The sequence below is a fragment of the Chenopodium quinoa genome, unplaced genomic scaffold, assembly GCF_001683475.1.
Source record: "Chenopodium quinoa cultivar QQ74 unplaced genomic scaffold, ASM168347v1, whole genome shotgun sequence".
NCBI classification, from domain to species: domain Eukaryota; kingdom Viridiplantae; phylum Streptophyta; class Magnoliopsida; order Caryophyllales; family Amaranthaceae; genus Chenopodium; species Chenopodium quinoa.
In genome coordinates this window covers 2889548-2910161 of record NW_018742763.1, presented here as the reverse complement: position 1 = coordinate 2910161, position 20614 = coordinate 2889548, and the positions used below count along the sequence as shown (strand labels likewise).

The 20614-nt window shown below is 37.0% G+C and overlaps 1 protein-coding gene across 1 annotated transcript; it reads left to right on the top strand.

Annotated features, from left to right (window-relative positions):
• Positions 1-402: 402 nt before the first annotated feature.
• LOC110724386 (subtilisin-like protease SBT5.4) lies at positions 403-7693 on the top strand. Its single transcript, XM_021903804.1, has 6 exons — positions 403-418; positions 5911-6110; positions 6206-6300; positions 6382-6627; positions 6723-6837; positions 7100-7693. The coding sequence occupies exons 1-6, from the start codon at positions 403-405 to the stop codon at positions 7364-7366; spliced, it is 939 nt and encodes a 312-aa protein (XP_021759496.1). The 3' UTR covers positions 7367-7693.
• Positions 7694-20614: the final 12921 nt, after the last annotated feature.

Here is a 20614-nt window from a genome sequence, read left to right as displayed (position 1 = left end):
TGGGTTGAAAAAAAAACAAAAAATGGGTGCATATTTTGGGAATCAAGTATGGGGATCAAATTAAGTTTTCAATCAACATGGTTTATGTTGGGAGGATAATATCCGACTTACCCCCCTAAAAAAATAACGGAAAAATGCACACAAGACCCTAGTGTGTGCTAAGACTCGTGAGTGAAAGTTATATGTTCAAGACTAGTGTAATGACCATGGGACTAAATATGTGATTAGACTCAAGCCAAGACTAAGTTAAGACCTCGTTTATATATTAAATCGGCTAATTATGAAATATACCCGGCTAATTGTGAACTATCGCGGAACGCTGTATCCATCGCGGTGTGACAAGACTGCCACGGTTCGATGGTCCTGGTGTTCTGCGGCACAGACCAAATTTTTGTACCAATAATGGAACGTCAATCTAGTATGTTTAGACTTCATAGGTTCAAATTAGTTAACCAATTTAATTAAGCAAAGTCCTATTTAATCCTTGGTTAGTTTATTAAGACTTTATTTACAAGAAACAAGTCAACATAAAGTGTTAGTTTAATCACAAGTAAGGTATGCACAAGTAAAAGATGCACAAATAGTCAAGTAGTCACAATATGATGCAATGAGTTGCAACCTAACCATAGCTCTAGTTCTCTAAGGTCACGGATTATGGTGTCCAAAAGGGTCCATGGTTATGAGTCCTGATGCATCGCGCGAAAGCCTTACGTTAGAAGGGTTGGCACGATGGATGGGACCCCACAAGTTAAACTTGCTTCCATGGTTTGGTGAATCACAATCTCGGATGCACCCATTGTTGCAAGGAGCGTTCATGAGGGTGGATAGAGCGTGAATTCCCAAGGGCTAAGACCATATGTCGAACACATACATATGGATTCAGAAAAGTCGAAAAAACTCAATTAGGAAGTACTAGAACCAATCAAAACATGAAAGCTGAAAACTAGCGCAATGTCGTGAGAACTCAGCATGAGAAAACAGAGATTGTTGCGCAACGACAACTATATCGCGCCGCGATAATGCTGTCGTTTGGCGACGGTCGTTGTCATCTTGCCAAATTTCCAGCGCGTCGCGGCAATTTTGGAATTCGAAGTTTTTTCCGATTTTTCGTAGTGTTTATTCAATTTTAGTTGTGAAAGATATTTCCAGCTTTTCCTACGTGTAAAAATCCTATGTTTTTGACGAATTACGGATGGTCTTTCCAATGCGAACCTTTTTATGCTTATGCCACAATGTTAATCAATATTATGCATAATGAATATCTAGAATCTTTAAAGTCTCATCCACTCATTCTAAATCAATTGGAAAAATTAATTTTAAGAATCAAAATTAGAAATCCTCCCTAGTGGAGTCGCCAAAAAACTGTAGGGAATTTATCGAACTCAACTTTGAGCCCCACTGTGATCAGGCTTTTAGGCATGGTGGCGTCTAAAGGGAAGGAAGCTAGAGATAAAAGAGTTGCCAACAAGTTGTAGGAAGTTGTAAACCGTTCACGGGTGTGAAGGTTACACCCCATTCACGATCAAAGAGATCGCTAAATCCATAGTGGTCCGGAACCATGACTGGATGTTTAGGGATGATGGTACGAATCCAACCTAAAAGAGATTGAACCCACTCTAAATGGGTCTCTAATTAATTTTTATGATATTCATGTGTGCTTTTCGATCAACGTACATACATCAAATTAATCCTAAGCATATTTAATCTACGTTGGTTGATTATTAGCAAGATCCTGGGCATGATACTAAACTGGATTAAGAACAAATCCTAGCATATCTCTAATAATTAAGATCAAAGCTTTTTCCTAAACATGATACTAGGAATCAACATGATATTAGAAATATTAGTTAACACTCTAAGCATGATACTAGGAATCAAAATCAACATCCTAACATGATTTTTATATCAAAGGAATAATTAAGTAATCGAATTACTTACTTTGATGCCTCGTATCTCTTTCTATCAAAACAATACACACGTTAGCAAACTTCAAGAAAGATTAAATCAAACAAATCAAATAAAAATTTAAATATAGATTTGGGACCAAACCCTTAGAACTATCAACATTTCACGTCAAGGTCGAAGGCAACTTTGAGGTTGGCTAGGAGTAATCAAAGTTCGTGAAAGAGGCATGGTGTGTGTTTGAAGAGAATAACAAGGATGTGTGTTTGGGATGTGTTTAGGCTAGGCTCATAAATCAAGAAAAGAGAAGAGAGAGTTTTAGAGAGGGAATTGGATGATGATTGTTGGTGAATGAAAATGGGGTGAAACGACCTCTATTTAAAAGGAAAAAACAGAGTCTAAGGATCAAAAAAGAGTCAGAATCCGACTCAGAATAAAACGCTTCTCATCACAGCGCAAAAGTTTTGTCGCGACAAGCCTGTCGCAGCGCGCTGGTACTGTCGCTCAGCGATGGATTTGAATCCGTTCGGAATCCGATTTCCAATCGGATGGGGTTAACCAAATATCCATACGTGTTTTATTTTGACTGGGATTAGGATCATTAAAAAACAGATGTTTTATCCGATGTAAAATTCTTAAATCTTTATCTTTTCAAAAATAGGATAAATTAGAACTTTCTAGAGGATTCTAAAAGCTCATAATAAATCCTAATGGATTTAGGATTGAAAACAACCTTCTAGATGATTTTAGAAGCTTGTGACAAATCCTAATTAGTTTAGGAATGGGATTAAGGTTAATAAACCCTCCACATGATCATTGGGCCGCAAGTAAGGCTCAATTTAGTATTTTAGCCATAAATTATTTGTTATAAGTTAGATTTGGGCTTATAATATATCTTTGGAAAGCTCTTTTCAAACCGTATCCAACTACACAATAGTTGGACCGAGATCATGGACCAAAATAGACTGGTTTGGACGATTTTATAAATTAGACACGAAATGATTGGTTTTCAAAGACGCAAAATGAATGATTTTGGTCTAAAACATTTAAGTAAACGTTAGAAATTGTTAAGGCTTAAAAGAAATTCACGAGACTCTTCAACTCTTCACCTAACTCGGTAATCAAAGGCGTAAAAGGTACTCGTCACTGGGTTTGGTTTTTGGGGAGACACAACTAGGTGTCTACTATTCTATACTTCACTGAACTTTTGAGCTACTCAAGATCCATATTTGTGAAAACGTTGAAGTAATGAAATCCTCTTTAGCTTTCAGAGTCAATTGTCCATACCAAGCACAATAGCTCCTTTCTTTGTCGATTTCAATAAGTAAGACCTGCTAGCCTTAGAACGATTCTGAATCGATCAATTTTCAAGAGTCTATTTAATAGAACCTTGAGTATGTTCTTATTGATGTGACATTGCTAAAGATAATCGGAACACAAATCATGTCTATGACTTGAACCTTGTAAGTTTATATCAGGGAAATGTCTGTTTATAATCAAACATTCTTGACTCATTGTTTAAACAACCTTTCCCTTCAAGTAAAACCAACAACCATTGTTCTTTTACTTTGAATGTGAGTCTTTCCGTGTGTAAACAAAATGTATGCTGATTATGGAACACAATAGCCATATTTGTTCCAACCTTAGTTATAAAAGGTCTTTTAAACAAATCCAAATGACTTTACAGCTCATGTACCACCGCTTGCTTCATTCCAAGCTCGTAAGACAATACCTTAGCTTAACTTCAATGAGTTTGAGGTCACTTCAGAAGTGGAACACTCAAGCAGTATCTGATACTTGTGAAGCTAAGTTAACTACGATGACATGAACTCTTAGGTAGAATCGGAATCTTGAATCCCTTTTCTTTGTTCCTTGTTCCCTATATTTCTTATCATACATCATCTCATAACTTTAAGAATCACTTCTTTAAGTGTTTTGACTTTTGTACTTTGTTTTGGCATAATTAAGCATCTAATGCATCGTAAACAAAGTTCTTTTTCTTTAATTCGTACTTGAATCATTACATTAAGGAGTCCTACTCATTAGTGTATAAAACGAAAAGATATGTTGGTTGTCAAATATTGACAAAATGAGTCTTCAACTCAATACTTCATGTTTATCGAAACCATCTAGTATTTTGAATACATGATGTCCAACCGTCCTTTCGGACTTAGTCATAAAAGTCATTCATGAGAAGTTGTATTTTAGAAATGCCTTTTTTTTTTTCTTTGAGAACTTTTCTCAAAAGATTTCCTTTACCAATCGTTTGAAACATTATAATTTGATTTAGAATACTACAGATATAAGTGCAAAGTATAACAATATATCAAGATAACATAATAAGCTTTGAAAAATACATGCATACTAGTAATTTCAAGCAACTTATTAACGCTTTGTTCACATATTTATAGTTTATCCCATTTAAGCGAGAATAAAACGATTCAAAGACCCTAAAAATCAAAAAGTGATTAAGCACGCTTTGACTTGTCTTAACACTTAATATTTTATTGTAAGCAATCCAATTACTAATAGCTCTAAGATATTTTTAGTTCAATAAAACGTCGCATCTAATGCTTCCTTGACGTTTATATCCATTGCCACGGCATCTAAGGACTCCTTACCGATATCGTTGAGTTTAACCAAAACTAACGCGTATACCTAGTATACCTTAAGTCCCTAGGAAAGTAGTAATGCCTTGCTTCGGCATAGCTCATTACTATTCTCATTACACTAGTAGAAAAAATTAAAAAGGCACCCCCTTTTTCGCACCGGTTCTTAAAAACCGGTGGGAAAAGAAATGGGTGGGATTTGGATATATACTTTTTGCACCGGTTCCTTATAAACCGGTGTCAAATCTTGGTTTTCGCACCGGTTTGAACCGGTGCTAAATTTAAAAAAAAAAAATAGGAAAAAGGTATTTCGCACTAGTTCAGCCCAAACCGGTGGGAAAACTTTATTTACAACCGGTTCGAATCGGTGCGAAATTAAACAAAAAAACAAGCTTAATCGTGAAATTCTTCTTCTTCCTTCAGTTTTCATTCCCCTGCTAGCTTTTCCAATTCTTCCTTCTCTCGTTGTCGCCTACCTTCACCATTGCTCTCCTTCACGCATAGCTCTGAATTTTCACCATAGTTGTCCTCCATTGAAGCGCATTCTGGGCTTTCGCACCTCCATTGCCGCGCAACTCCTCTCTTTCTCTCCATAGCTCTCCTCCATTGAAGCGCATTCTGCTGAGCTTTCTCACCTCCATTGAAGCGCATTCTGAGCTTTCCAACTCCATTATAGCAGCTTCGAGGTAAGATTTATTTCGTGGTCTTCCTAATTTATTGAATACCTTCGCAATCTATGGTTACTCGTTGATTTAGGGTTTTCTGTTCATTGTGGTTTGCTGTTGTGACTTTAATTTCGAGTTGTGCATTCAACAATAGTACATTGTTTTAGGGTTTTCTGTTCTTTGTGGTTTTCTTTGAGATTTTGGGTGGATTCTGTTGTAACAGTTGGTGGAATTGGTGGAATTTTGCTACCATAACTAAAATTATCGAGTGTGCATCATGTGACACACTAACATAACTCACAGGTAATAGTGAGTTTTGCTTGATTTATTATCCTAATTATATTTGCACAAGTTAGGGTTCTTGTTCTTTAAATTTTCTGGATTTTCGGTTTTATTGTCACTGTTAGTTTAGTCTCGCTCCTCCCAATTTCGTTTTTAAGGGTTTAATTTTTCTGGGTTTCGTTTATTTCATCTCATCTTTTTCTGGGTGAATTCTAGTAAAATATGTTTTGATAATTGGATTTATATATTTACTGTTGCAATTCTTGTTTTTTGTTTGGGTTTTGTTTGTTTTAGCTCATATTTGCTGCAGTTTTTGCTGGGTGAAATTTATAGGATTGGAACTATATAAGTATGGAAGCTTTATTCATTGATTAATTAGGGAGGATAGGAGAAAACAGAGCTGATTACAAGATTTGATGTCCTGTCTATCTCGGTTGGTGGAGATGCTTGAGATTATTTCAGTGATGCAATCGCCATTGGATCCTTTCATGCTACTCAAAGTGGTATCGTCGTGGTTTGTTCTGCTGGTAATTCTGGTCCTGATGTAGCGTCTGGTTCAAATGTTGCACCATGGATTGTTACTGTTGGAGCAAGTACTATGGATAGGGAGTTTCAAGCTTTTGCTGAGCTTCGAAATGGGCAGAGATTTAAGGTATCAGTTTGCAACTTTAACAAATTATATTAGCTAATCATTCTTATGATCTTAGAAGATTGTCTGTTTTTCTCAAAGTTTTATACTGTATTCAGGGTTCGAGCTTATCAAAACCTTTGCCAGATGACAAGCTTTATCCACTCATATCTAGTGCTCAGGCGAAAACTGCCAATGCATCTACTGCAGACGTGTAAGTTTAACCCTTTCTTTACCATCAAAGCTTGTTCTAACTGTGATATGTTGTAAACCTGATATTAGTCTATTTCTGCAGTATGCTCTGCCTGGCAGGCACATTGGATAAAACTAAAGTACAAGGAAAAATCGTGGCATGTCTTCGTGGTGGTAATGCAAGAGTGGAGAAAGGCGTGCAAGCATTACTTGCTGGAGCTGCAGGGATGATCCTTTGCAATGACAAAGATAGCGACAATGAGATTATAGCTGATCTTCATGTCCTTCCAGCAACACAACTAACCTATACAGATGGGGCTGCTGTTTTGGCCTATATCAATTCAACTGCGTACGTATTTAATTGTTTGTTCATTTATTTCCTATTGCTACAAAATCATCCAATTTAATTCTTTAGCTAATCCAAATGTAAAAATTTGTTGACAGTGAGCCTTATGGTTACATCACTCATCCAGCAGTTGTTCTAAATACCAAGCCAGCTCCTTATATGGCTGCCTTTTCATCCAGAGGTCCAAATCTTGTTACACCTGAGATTTTAAAAGTAAGTTGTCGTCATTTAAAATCTTCAGTCTGATTGAAATTGGACATATGCATAGTAATTTAAATCCTCGGTTTTAGTTTTACTTTTGGTTGAAATGTTACTTGGACTCGGGTATAGGTGTCTAACAATGACACGAGTTTTTAGTGCCATACACCATTTGATATGCCATGTATTCTTTTAATATAAATTAAAGTGTCAAGTATTCAATTTTCATACCCATATCAAAGTGTCGAAGAAGTAATGATGTTCTTGTGCTCTGTAGCCTGATATCACAGCATCAGGAGTGAATGTCTTAGCTGCATACTCTGAAGCAGTTAGTCCAACAAGAGAACCATGGGATAAGCATAAAGTTTCCTTTATGTTAGACTCGGGTACTTCTATGTCTTGCCCTCATATATCTGGGATTGCTGGCCTTCTCAAAACTACAGCAAACAGAGCTAAAAAATCAAAAGCTTTATTCATTGGTTTTCCTGTCTGTGTTGCTGTGAGCTGTTGTTTCTGCTACAGTGCTGTGTCTGCTGTGCTGTGATGTCGAGTTTTACTGGGTTGATGTGATGCGCTGCTGTGTTGGTGTTGCTGTCTGTTTCCTTTTGCAGTGCTGTGTTGCTAGTTTCTGGGGTGTTGTGCTGCTTAGTTGTAGCGCTATGTTTTATTATTTTTGTAGCCTGTTGAGCTGCTTAGTTCAATGTTTATATGCTTCATTAGAACAGGTTTTGGGAGTATTAGAAGTAAATTTTTGTAACTCTATATATATGTTAGTGTTTATATATCATTTTAAGTGAAAAAAATGTAAAAAACATAAATAAAAAAAAAAATTATTTTTTTTGGGCATTTTTGGCACCAGTTTTTGTACAGAACCGATGCTAAAAAAAATTTAATTTTTTTGGTGACTTTTGGCATCGGTTCTAAGACAAAACCGGTGCAAAAAGTCTGATTTCGCACCGGTTACAAACCGGTGCGAAATGTATGGGGTTTTAGCACCCCCCAAATCCGGAACAGTTCAAAACCGGTGCGCAAAGGGCGGTTTGAACCGGTGCTAAAGACCTTTATTCGCGTATTGTTAGTTCGGTAAGTGTTATTTTGGAATGACAAATTTTAACTCAATTTTATATTGACCTAGGCTTTCTTTGTTGGTTGATTTAAGTGAACTAAATTAATCATTCAACATTTGAAATCCTAAACAATCATCTAATTTCGCAATTATATATTAGAAAAATATATAAGGCATAAATAAAGATGCATTGGCAAACTAGCATGAGTCCCTTGAAACTTAAAGCATCCAATCTTCAAAGGCCTTCATTGCGTTTTCTTGGCTTTGTCTTCTTAGAAACGCCGTCTTTGAGACATCACCACCAATTATGCAACTACTAGAAAAACTAGGACTAATTTAAATAATTTTAAGTACAGAAATGCTTAACGGCATGTAGTCCGTATTTAGATTTACAAAAATACAAAACGGAACGCAATTCATATTTACTATCCTAGTCAGGCCATACTAGTTGCCATTTTGTAACACCTGCATTAGAACATCTACAATATTCCATTCATCCATTTACTTCTAAAGTGAATGGCCCCAAGCATTTTACAAATAATTCAAGCAACAATAAAAACCAATGTATCAAAACGAGCGCATACTAATTACTAACTTAGGTGGTTAATCCGATTGACACACCTAATTAAAACTAGTCAAGAGTTTATCCAATTATGTGAACTAACCCAATAACAAAAGAACAATCAAGGCTAAATTAAGCTCAAAGAGATTAATGAAGCTCCCACTAAATTCCACATCAAACTTAATTAAGATTAATCCAATTAAAATTAATTAAGCCGATCAAACAAAATTATGTCAAAAATATATGCAAGTATATGGAAAAACCGAGGCCTAGCCTCGTTTTAACAAAAAAAATGCAAAATCAAAACCGAGGAAAAATAATGGCTAAACCTAAACCAACCCTTTAGCACTATGCTAAGGCCATGGGCTTGCCATGCCTAGCAGCCCAGCCGCTCGTATGCATGCAAGTGCTGGGTGCTGCCTAGCAACCCCGACCTTGCGTGCCGAGCTGCTTTGCAACTAGCTCGCACATGGCGCGCGTGCACGCTGCTGCTGCTGCTGTCACGCCATGATGCCATCTTCGTCAACCCACCCCGCACCAAGCAGCCACACAATACGCACACACGCACACTCACCTTGCTCAGCAGCAACATGCTGGGCTGCGAGCAGTCCATGCTAGTTGAGCTTGGTGCTCGAAGCTTAAAGCTTTGATTTTGTGCTTGTGCTTCCGGATTTATTTTGAATTTTTTGTGTGACTCTAAATTAATTATTCTAAATTGGATTTTAAAGTAATATTTGAGAAATTTTGAAATTAAAACAAGTCTAACTTAATTAAATTCAATTTAATGCACAAACCAAAATTAATTTCAAGAACCATTCTTTTGATAATTTTGGCTCAACTTGATGCAATAAAATGAGGGTTTATCTCATAATTAATTTAACCAACATAAATTAATTATGAGATTTGACAAAATTAGTTGAATAAATAATCAATCATCCAATGAAATAATTTATCCAACACTTACTCATGCACATTCGTATATTCAAGCACAAGTATGAGCATTCATGATTTTAATCAACTTCCAAAATGATTAAAACCAAAATTTGTTCATTATGGATTTTAGCAAGTTAAGATTCAACCATTTAAACCATTAAAGATTGAATCTTTAACAATTTTAAGGGCTTCAAAAATCATATATATTCACCATAAACTTTCACACTACAAGCAATTTATTTGCAAGAATGAGGAATTCCAAGTTTATGAGAAATTAAGAGCTATCCAAATTAAGCAACCAATTTACCCCATAAACATGCTTAATAAGGAGTGAAATCGCAGAAGATTAATGGTATAATCAAACACATAATCCAACAATTGCACGCCATAATTAATCAAGGTTTAAAGATTTAAAAATTTTCGTTCCAAATGAAAAACCACTAGAAAAACCACTTTCTAGGTGGATTTTAGTTTCTAGAAGGTCATTTTTAATCACTTTGTAGGTGAAAATGATTTAGAACATCAATTCCACCCAAAAAAAAAACACTATTTTGGGTCAAAACCTGGGTTTGTAGTATAAAATTAGCAAAAATACAATTTTAATCCAATTAAAAACAAGGTCCTAATCTAATTAGGTTGCTAATCTAGAAATTTAAATCCATTTAAATCACCTTATTTAATTTTTAGTTGAACTCAATAAGGTATCTCTCAAAAGTGAGAAAGCCTTTAAGTTCATAATACTCTAGTTTATTTTGGTCTAGCCTCGTCTAAGCTACAAGGTAGGGGCTGGTTAGGCTTGAGGGTGTGAGACGAAGGAGGACTTGCACTTGCGGGTCTAGGACTTTCCGTGTTCGTGCTCGGGGTTCGTGACAAGCACACGTCAAGGGTGAGCAAGTCTTATCCTTACTTTTCTTGTTGGGTTTTGTGGTGTTCGACACCGTGCGGAAACAAAACCCGTAAAAGGATCACATACATAATAATTACAACATAACAACATAACATGCAATTAAAGAAAGCATAAACACACAAAGAGAAGAGAGAGAAAGTAAGGATAAGATTAACTCACCCTTGACGCGTGCTTCGCTCGTATCACGAGCTCGGACTTGGAAAACCTCGAGACTCGCAAGTGCAAGCCCTCCAACATCTCACACCCTCGTGCACAAACCGGCCCCTACCTCGTAGCTTAGACGGGGCTAGACCAAATAAAGCTAGAGTATTACGAACTTAAGGCCTTCTAACTCTTTTGGGAGATACCTTTATAGTTCAACTCTTGTAAAGAATTCACAAGGTCCTTGGGTATTTATAGGAGAAGCATCTCCATCCCCTTGATATTCTATCAATCTAGGACTTTTGCAAAGTTGAGGACTTGCACTTGCGAGTCTCGAGGTTTTCCAAATCCGAGCTCGTGATACGAGCGAAGCACGCCTCAAGGGTGAATTAATCTTATCCTTACTTTCCCTCTCTTCTCTTTATGTGTTTATGCTTTCTTTAATTGCATGCTATGTTGTTATGTTGTAATTATAATGCATGCGATCCTTTTGCGGGTTTTGTTTTTGCGCGGTGTCGGACACCGCAAAACCCAACAAAAGAAAGGATAAGACTTGCTCACCCTTGACGTGTTCTTCTCACAATCCCTGAGCACGAACACAGAAAGTCCTAGACCCGCAAGTGCAAGCCCTCCTTCGTCTCACACCCTCGAGCACGAACCGGCCCCTACTTAGTAGCTTAGACGAGGCTAGACCAAAATAAACTAGAGTATTACAACATAAAGGCTTTCTGACTTTTGGGAGATACCTTGTTGAGTTCAACTAAAAATTAATTAAGGTGATTTAAAATAGATTTAAATTTTTAGATTAGCAACCAAATTAGATTAGGACCTCGCTTTTAATTGGATTAAAATCGTATTATTGCTAATTTTTACTACAAACCCAGATTTTGACCCAAAAATAGTGTTTTTTTTGGGTGGAATGGATGTTTTAAATCATACTTAACCCACGATAGGTTAAAAATGGCCTTCTAGAAGCCAAAATCCACCCAGAAAGTGGTTTTTCAAGGGTTTTTCATTTGGAATGAAAATTTTTAAATCCTTAGACCTTGATTAATTATGACATGGAATTGTTGGATTATGTGTTTGATTATACCATTAATTTTCTGCAATTTCATCTCGTATTAAGAATGTTTATAATGTAAATTGGTTGCTCAATTTGGAAAGCTCTTTATTTCACATAAACTTGGAATTTCTCATCCTTGCAAATAAATTGCTTGTAACTTGAAAGTTTATGTTGAAAATGATTTTTAAAACCCTTAAAATAGATAAAGATTCAATCTTTAATGGTTTAAATGGTTGAATCTTAACTTGCTAAAATCCAAAGTGAATAAATTTTGAGTTTTAATCATTTTGGAAGTTGATTAAAATCATGATTTTTCATACTTGTGCTTGAAATATTATTCTTCATATTGGAAGGTTGTAATATTCAAATATGCATGAGTAAGTGTTGGATAAATTATTTCATTGGATGATTGATTATTTATTCAACCATTTTGTGAAATCTCATTATTAATTTTATTTTGGTTAAATTAATTATGCGACAAGCCCTCAATTTTTATTGCATCAAGTAAAGCCAAAATTATTAAACGAATGGTTCTTGAATTAATTTTGGTTTGTGCACTAAAATTGAATTTAATTAAGTTAGACTTCTTTTAATTTCAAAATTTGCTCAAATATTATTTCTAAAATCTAATTTAGAATTAATTAAAAGTCACAAAAATTCGGTATGAAATTCTGAGGCACACAAAGTAAAATTGAAGCACAAAGCTTCGAGCACCAAGGCTCGGCTAGCAGGGCAGCTTGCACAGGCCGCATGTTGTTGCTGAGCCAGGTCCGTGGGTGTGTGCATGTCTGTGAGCAGATGCTGCCAAATGCGTGGGAGTGGTGCGGCAAGCAACAGCTTGCAAGCACTGCCAGGCAGCACCTAGCCCGCAAAGGCAAGGGCTGCTAGGCAGCGCGCAATGCGAGCGCTAGGAGGCATAGCAGCACGCTAGCTGCGCTAGTAGCGTGCACGCATGCGAAGCATGCTACGAGGCTGCTGGTGCCAGTAGGTGCCTTAGTGCGCTGCTAGCTGTGTTTGCCCGCATGCAAGTTTGGCTAGGGTGCCTAGCAACCCTAGCCCTTTGGCTTGGTTTCTAGGCACTTGGCCTTGGTTTAGGGCTTACGATTTTGCGGTTTTAGTTTAAATTGAGGCTAGGCCTCGGTTTTTCACGTACTTGCAAATTTTTGACAAAAATTATTTTGATCGGCTTAATTAATTTTAATTGGATTAATTTTAATTAAGTTGAATGTGGAATTTAGTGGGAGCATCATTAATCGGTTTAGAGCTTAATTAAGCCTTAATTGTGCTTTTGTTATTGTGTTAATACACATAATTGGATAAACACTTGGCTAGTTTTAATTAAGCATGTTAATCGGATTAACCACCTAAGTTAGTAACTAGTACGCACTCATTTTGATACAATGCCTTGTATTGTTGCTTGAATTATTTGTAAAAATGCATGGGCCTTTCACTTTAGAAGTGAATGGATGAATGGAATATTACAAATGTTCTTATGCAGGTTTTTACTAAAAGCTAACTAGTACTGACTAGGATAGTAAACATGGACTGCATTCCTTTTCATATTTTTGTAAATCCAAATACAGACTACGTGCCGTTAAATATTTTTTTACTTAGATTATTTAGATAAGTCCTAGTTATTAATAATTGCATAAATTGGTGGTGAAGTCTCAAGACGGCGTTTCTAAGAAGACGAAGCCAAGAAGATGCAATGATGGCCTTGAAGATTGGATGCTTTAAGTTTCAAGGGGTCATGCTAGTTTGCTAATGCATTTTTAATTATCTCTTATATATTTTTGCTTATATATAATTGCGATATTAGGTGCATGTTTAGGATTTTGAATGTTGAATGATTAATTTAGTTCACTTAAATCAACCAACATATATAGAAACCCTAAGTCCCAATAAAATTGAGTTAAAATTTTCCATTCCAAAATAACACTTACCGAACTAATGAGAATAGTAATGGGCTATGCCCCAAAAGCAAGGAAATACTACTTTCCTAAGGAAGTAAGGTATACTAGGTATACGCGTTAGTTTTGGTTAAACTCAACGATGTCGGTAAGGTGTCCTTAGATGTCGTGGCAATGGAGATAAAAGTCATTAAAGCATTAGATGCAATGTTTTATCGAACTAAGAATAACTTAGAGCTATTAGCAATTAGATTGTTTTCCTTAAAATATTAAGTGTTAAGACAAGCCAAAGCATACTTAATCACTTTTTGACTTTTGGGGTCTTAGAATCGTTTTATTCTCGCCTAAAAGGGACAAATTTTAAATGTGTGGATAAAACGCTTAATAAGATTGAACATTTGCATGTATGCTTTAATTTTCAATCCTATCGGTTTTATGAATGGTTTTTCATTGCAAAATCTTTCATTTGTAGAAAAATGTTTGCAATTAACACCAACAACAACCAGTTTTCATTACACTAAATTCTCGATAAAGAGAAATTGAGTGGGTCAAACTTCCTTGATTGGCAAAGGAACTTGTGAATAGTTCTCATACAAGAGTTAAAGGAATAAGTCCATGCCCGACACTCCTAATGAGGAGGTCACACAGGCTCCCTAAACCGATGGAAGGCTGCCAATCAGGATGTCAAACACATCATGTTGGCCACAATGTCTCCGGATCTCCATAAGACTTTCTTTGAGAAGGAGATGGCTTTTGAGATCGTATCTGAACTTTAAAATATGTTTCAAGAGCAGGACCGAACTGATAGGTTCGAGACCCTTAGGCAAATCCTTAAGAGCAAGCTCAAGAAAGGAGAGCCCATCAGCCCTCATGTGCTCAAAATGATTGGATTATTTGAGAACATGGAAAGGCTTGATGTGAGATACTCGAACGAGATGCCAATTGACATCATTCTCCACTCGCTGCACAAAGGTTATGATCAGTTAAAGATGAACAATAACATGCACAACATGGAGAAAACCCACACTGAGCTTCATGGAATGCTGAAGCAAGCCGAGAAAACTCTCAAGGATGAAGGGAAGCATGACATGCTTATGGTAAAGAAGGGCAAGCCATTTAAGCGATCGGGCAAGAAGAAAGGCTATAAGGGGAAGGGTAAGAAGACGTTTTCGCCTAAGCCAAAAGCTACCAAAGGTGACAATCAAAACAAGGTAGCCACTTCTCAATCCGACTCTGAATGCTTCTACTACAAGAAGAAAGGGCATTGGAAACGAGATTGCCTCAAGTTCAAGGAAGATAAGAAGAACGACACCGTTGCTTTTGGATCAGGTATATTTTTTATAGACCTTAACTTTACTAGCAAAGCTTCATGGGTATTAGATATCATATGTGGCTCGCACCTTTGTTCCAATGCTCAGGGACTAAGGAAAAGTAGAAGGCTAGTGAAGGAAGTAGTGGAACTTCGGGTAGGCAATGGAGCAAGGATTGCAGCCATATTCCGTAGGGACACCTAGTTTGTCTTTGCCCTCCGGGCTTATTTTAGAACTTGACGAATGTTATCATGTTCCAAACATTACCAAAAACATTATTTCAATTTCAACGTTGGATGCCAAGGGTTTTGAATTTTGGATAAGGGACAATAGTTGTTTATTTTATCTTGATAATGTTTTATATGGTACGGAATATTCAAAAAATGGTCTTTATGTGCTTTTATTAGACAAACAAGTTTATAACGTTAATGATACCACCAAGAGGGTTAAGACTAGTGAGTCGAATCAAACCTACTTGTGGCATTGTCGACTAGGCCATATAAACATCAAACGCATCAAGAAACTTCTTCATGAAGGGATTCTCGATTCATTCGACTTAAATTCATTCGAAAACTGCGAAAGATGTCTACTTGGCAAGATGATAAAACAACCCTTCTCCATGTTGGGAGAACGAGCTAGTGACTTGTTGGGACTCATACACACGGATGTATGTGGACCAATGAGCACAACCGCAAGAAACGGTTATCGCTATTTTATCACATTCACGGACGACTTTAGTAGATATGGCTATGTCTACCTACTGTCGCACGAATACAAATCCTTTGAAAAGTTCAAAGAATTTCATAGTGAAGTGGAAAATCAGCTCGGCAAGAAAATCAAAGCCCTTCGATCGGATCAAGGTGGCAAGTATTTAAGCTACGGATTCGACGACCATCTGAAAGAACATGGTATTCTATCATAATGGACACCACCTGAAACTCCACAATGGAACGGAGTGTCCAAGAGGAGAAATCAAACTCTATTAGACATGGTTCGATCCATGATGGGTCTTACCGATCTTCCTTTCTCTTTTGGGGACACGCACTTCAAATCGCGACATTAACACTGAACCACGCTCTGTCTAAAGCTGTCGAAAAGACTCCATATGAATTATGGACAAAGAAACCTCCACAGTTGTCTTTTCTTAAGATTTGGGGTTCCGAAGCATATGTCAAAAGAATTATGTCCGACAAGCTTGCACCAAAATCTGACAAACGTTTCTTTGTGGGGTATCCAAAAGAAACAAAGGGGTATTACTTTTACAACCAATCTGAGAACAAAGTATTTGTTGCTTGAGATGGTGTCTTTTTTGAAAAGGAGCATCTTTCCAAAATGACAAATGGGAGGAAAATCGAACCTGATGAAGTTTGAATAGATGAGAAACAAAGTCAATCTGATAAAACTGACAATCATAGTGTTTCGGAAGCAGCTGTTGATAATAGTCCGAGTCAAACCGACAATATTCAAAGTCAAATCGACAATGTAAATGCTCAATCTATTACCCTATGTAGGTCGCAAAGGCAAAGATCTCAGCTGGACAGATACCTCGGGGTCGTCTTAACCGAGAATCAAGACATCCTAGTCATGGATGAAGATGAGCCAGCAACATACAAACAAGCTATGACAAGACCCGACTCTACTAAATGGCTAGAAGCCATGAAATATGAGATGGACTCCATGTTTGAAAATAAAGTATGGGACTTAGTTGATTTGTCCAAAGGTTATACACTTATCGATTTCAAATGGATTTTCAAGTTGAAAACCGACAAAGATGGAAATGTATATGTATACAAAGCTAGATTGGTGGAAAAAGTTTACAGGAAAATTCACAGCGTTAATAATGATGAAACCTTTTTGCCAGTCGCCTTGCTTAAGTCCATTCGGATTATCCTAGTAATTGTCGCTTATTACGATTATGAAATATGGAAAATGGACGTAAAAACCGCCTTCCTTAATGGGATTTTAGAAGAAACTGTGTACATGACACAACCCGAAGGTTTTATAGACCCTAACAATGCTGGGAAGGTATGTAAGCTTAAGAAATCTATTTATGGATTAAAGTAGGCAAACAAGAGTTGGAATTTGCGATTCGATGAAGCCATTAGTAAGTTTGGTTTTATCAAGAATCCAGATGAGTCTTGTGTTTACAAAAAGGTCAGTGGGAGTGACATCGCATTCCTTGTCTTATATGTCGATGACATATTGCTCATTGGAAACAACATTCTAATGCTGGAGTCTTTAAAGACTTGGCTTGGAAAGTGTTTTTCAATAAAGGACTTAGGAGAGGCGCAGTACATATTAGGCATCAAGATCTATAGGGATAGATCTAAGGGGATGATTGGATTAAGCCAAAGCACTTATTGGATTGATCATGTACGCCATGATATGTAGGCCAGATGTATCGCACGCCTTGAATGCTAAGAGCCGATACCAATTAGAACCAAGAGAGGCACATTGGACTGCGACCAAGAATATCCTAAAGTACCTGAAAAGGAACAAGGATAAATTTATGGTCTATGGTGGAAGTAAGGACTTGGTTGTTGAAGGTTATACCGATGCGAGTTTCCAGACTGACAAAGACGACTTCAAGTCGCAATCAGGATACGTGTTTTGTCTTAATGGAGGAGCGTTCAGTTGGAAGTGTTTTAAGCAACGCACGACGGTAAATTTTATAACTGAAGCCAAATACATGGCATGTTCAAAAGCAGCTAAAAAGGCAGTAGTTTGTATTTGTAATTTCATTGGTGAACTTAGTGTTATGCTCAATAAAGGGACCAATAGACCTCTATTGTGATAATAGTGGGGCTATTGCTCAGGCCAGGGAGCACAGGGAACATCAGAAAGTTAAACATGTCATGAGGCGATTTCACATGATAAGGGAATGGAAGACCAAGGGTGAAATCGAAATTTACAAGATTGGAACGGATGACAATGTAGCCGATCCACTCACTAAACCTTTACCTCAAGTGAAACACAACAAGCACATTGAGGCAATGGGAATTAGGCATGTCGGAGATTGGCTTTAGTTTCCCTGTTAATGTGTTTTAATTAAGTTTTGGAGATCTTAATGTAAAACACAAAGTTAACCATTCATATATGGAGTAATTTTAATTTTTCGCAAATTATTATTCCATTTCTTTTTAATTATGGTATAGAATTAAACAATGAGTCCATTCGATTTGAGAATATTTAAAATAGGGTGTCAAAACAATTTCTTGGATAAAGAAACACCTATTAAGTGAACATTGAATATCATATCGAAACTATCCCTAATCTAGGTCATTTGAAAGTTTGAAAACTAATGACCGCGCGAGATTAGTGTGTAGTGTGATTTATAGCACTGTTTTTTGTGCTACAAGGATAAGAATGTCATAAATCATTTGCACAGGTATTAGTTTAGAACTATACCGGATCGACCTATGAGAATACTTTAAGAGATTTAACAATCTTCATAAGTATATTACTCATTATTGCTATCGAAACCTGTTTCCTCAACCTTGAGTATTGTAAGTTCTCTTGTTTGAGTACTAGTCCGTTTTGATGTTGTCAAACGTCTGCGTACAAGGGGATTATAAAGGCAACACTCAGATGGCTAGAGCCTCATAATAAGGGAAGCTAACAATGCAAGACTGGGAATGTCCCCCTATTTAATAGTAGGGAACATGTCTTTGTTGTTTACAAGGCCTCTCGAAGAGCGAGACTGTGAAAAGGCATGGTCGTGCTAAGATGGATTTTAGAAATCATTTGCTTATTGGAAGTCGAACTCGGAAATCGAGAAACAATTCTGGACGTAATAAAAATAACGATGAATCTTACCTTATAGTTCATGAAGAGGCATTAAGTGAAATAGGAAAAAGGGTATACACATACAGCACACTTGTCCAAAAGGACAAGTGGGAGATTGAAAGGAATAGTGTCCTTCAAACAAGTGTATTATTCCAATAGAGGGTTCGGAATTTATTAGGAAAGCTAATTATTCAGTGAGGTCAAGTGATCTTAATGCCTAGCTGGAGGCCGCTTCCGATCAGTAATATTAAAGTACAACTAATATTACAGCTTGCTCTTGACTGAACCCTTTAGGTCACACCCAATTGTGTAACTGAACAAAGGCGACGAATTAATCCGAAGGATTAAATAAGTCGATAGATATTTTATGAACTAAGATGTCGGATTTCGATCTTAAAGCGTCAAAGTTGAGCGTCGAACGTCAAACGTCGAGTCGTTTCAAGGAATCGATGAGATGAGAAAATAAGTCAAAATGACAAGTCATCGCGCAAGACCTAACCTCGGATTGGCCTAGCCTCGGCCGCAAGCCCAGCAGCCACGTATGTACGCTGCCCGGGCATGCTGGCCGAGCTAGCTAGCTAGCAACACATGGCCTTGCGAGCATTGTCGTGCTGGGCGAGCTAGCAGCGCTAGCATCAGCACGCAAGCATGCAAACAGGCCGTTGCTAGCAGTGCTAACACCATCCCGCAAGCACGCGAGCAGGCCTAGCAGCAGCCCGCTAGCTTGCGAGGCTTGCGGCATGTTAGCAGGCCCAACCGAGAGCAAGGCCGCCAACTAGGCAAGCCTTGAGGCCGGTTAGGTTTTGGTTGACCATGGTGAGTTGGCGGTTTGCTTGCTCTCCAAGGGAAGGGGTTGTGGTTCTTACCTAACCCCTCCCTTAAATTGCCACCTATAATTTGCTTATTGTTTATGATATTTAATTTAAATTAATTGCTTACTTTTTCACACTTATCATTTCTCCCACATGCGAAGATGATTGAAGTTTTTAGGAGCATTTCCCTATAAATACTTGTAAACACCTGACTGTGTCTCCCCAAAAAACCAAACCCAGTGATGAGTACCTCTCACGTCTTTGATTATCGAGTTAGGTTAAGATTTGAAGAGTCTTGTGAAGTTTCCTTTAGCATTGACCATTTATAACCTTTCCTTAAGTGTTTTAGACCAAAATCATTCATTTCGTGTCTTTGAAAATCATTCATTTCGTGTCCTCTTTATGAAAACATCTATACCAGTCTACTTTGGTCCATGATCTTGGTCCATTTATTTTTTAGTTAGATGGGGCTTGAAAAGAGCTTTTCAACGATATATTATAAGCCCAAGTCCGACTTATAATGAATAAGTTAAGGCCAAAATACTAAACCAAGCCTAGGTCCACCTTACCTACGACCCAATGATTATGTAAGGGTTCAATACCTTAACCCTAATCCTAAACCAATTAGGATTCATTAGGAACTTCTAGAAGTCTCTAGAATGTTCTAATTTATCCTTTCTGAAAGTTAAAGATCAAAGAGTTTGAAATTGAATAAAACTCCTCTTTCTGAAAATCCTTGTTCTATTCGAATTTAAAGACATTCAGATATGATTTTCGTACCTAATATTTTTTATCCAAATATTAGAAGGTTGGATAGTCCTTGAAATTATCTTTCCAATGATATATCATAATCCCAATTTCGAGTTATAACGAAAAAGATATGAACGAAATACCAAACTCTATCCAAAACTGACACTGTCCCACTATTTCGATCATATCTTTTATTCTAGAAAATATATCAATATTATTTTAATTGGGTTAGAAAGTAGACTTCAAGAGATTTCTAAAAATATATTATTTATTTTATTCTGATTTCTGGATCAATAGTTATAATAAAAACAAAAACCGCAAAAACTGTTGTCTATCGCGCTGCGACAAAGCTGTCATGCCGCGATGAAACCAGTTTTATTGTGATTCAAATTTTGACTCTTTTCTGGTCCTTCAACCCTCTTCTTTCCTTATAAATAGAGGTCGTTTTCCCCCGTTTTCGATCATCAACAAGCTCAATCACCAACAATCATCATCAATACCCTCTTTAATATTCTTTCTCTCTCTCTTGATCCTTAATGTTCTTAGCATAGG

Coding starts and splice junctions, on each gene's coding strand:
- LOC110724386 (XM_021903804.1), top strand. Junction 6,628..6,722: donor GCCTATATCAATTCAACTGC/GTACGTATTTAA, acceptor ATTTGTTGACAG/TGAGCCTTATGGTTACATCA. Junction 6,838..7,099: donor TTACACCTGAGATTTTAAAA/GTAAGTTGTCGT, acceptor TGTGCTCTGTAG/CCTGATATCACAGCATCAGG.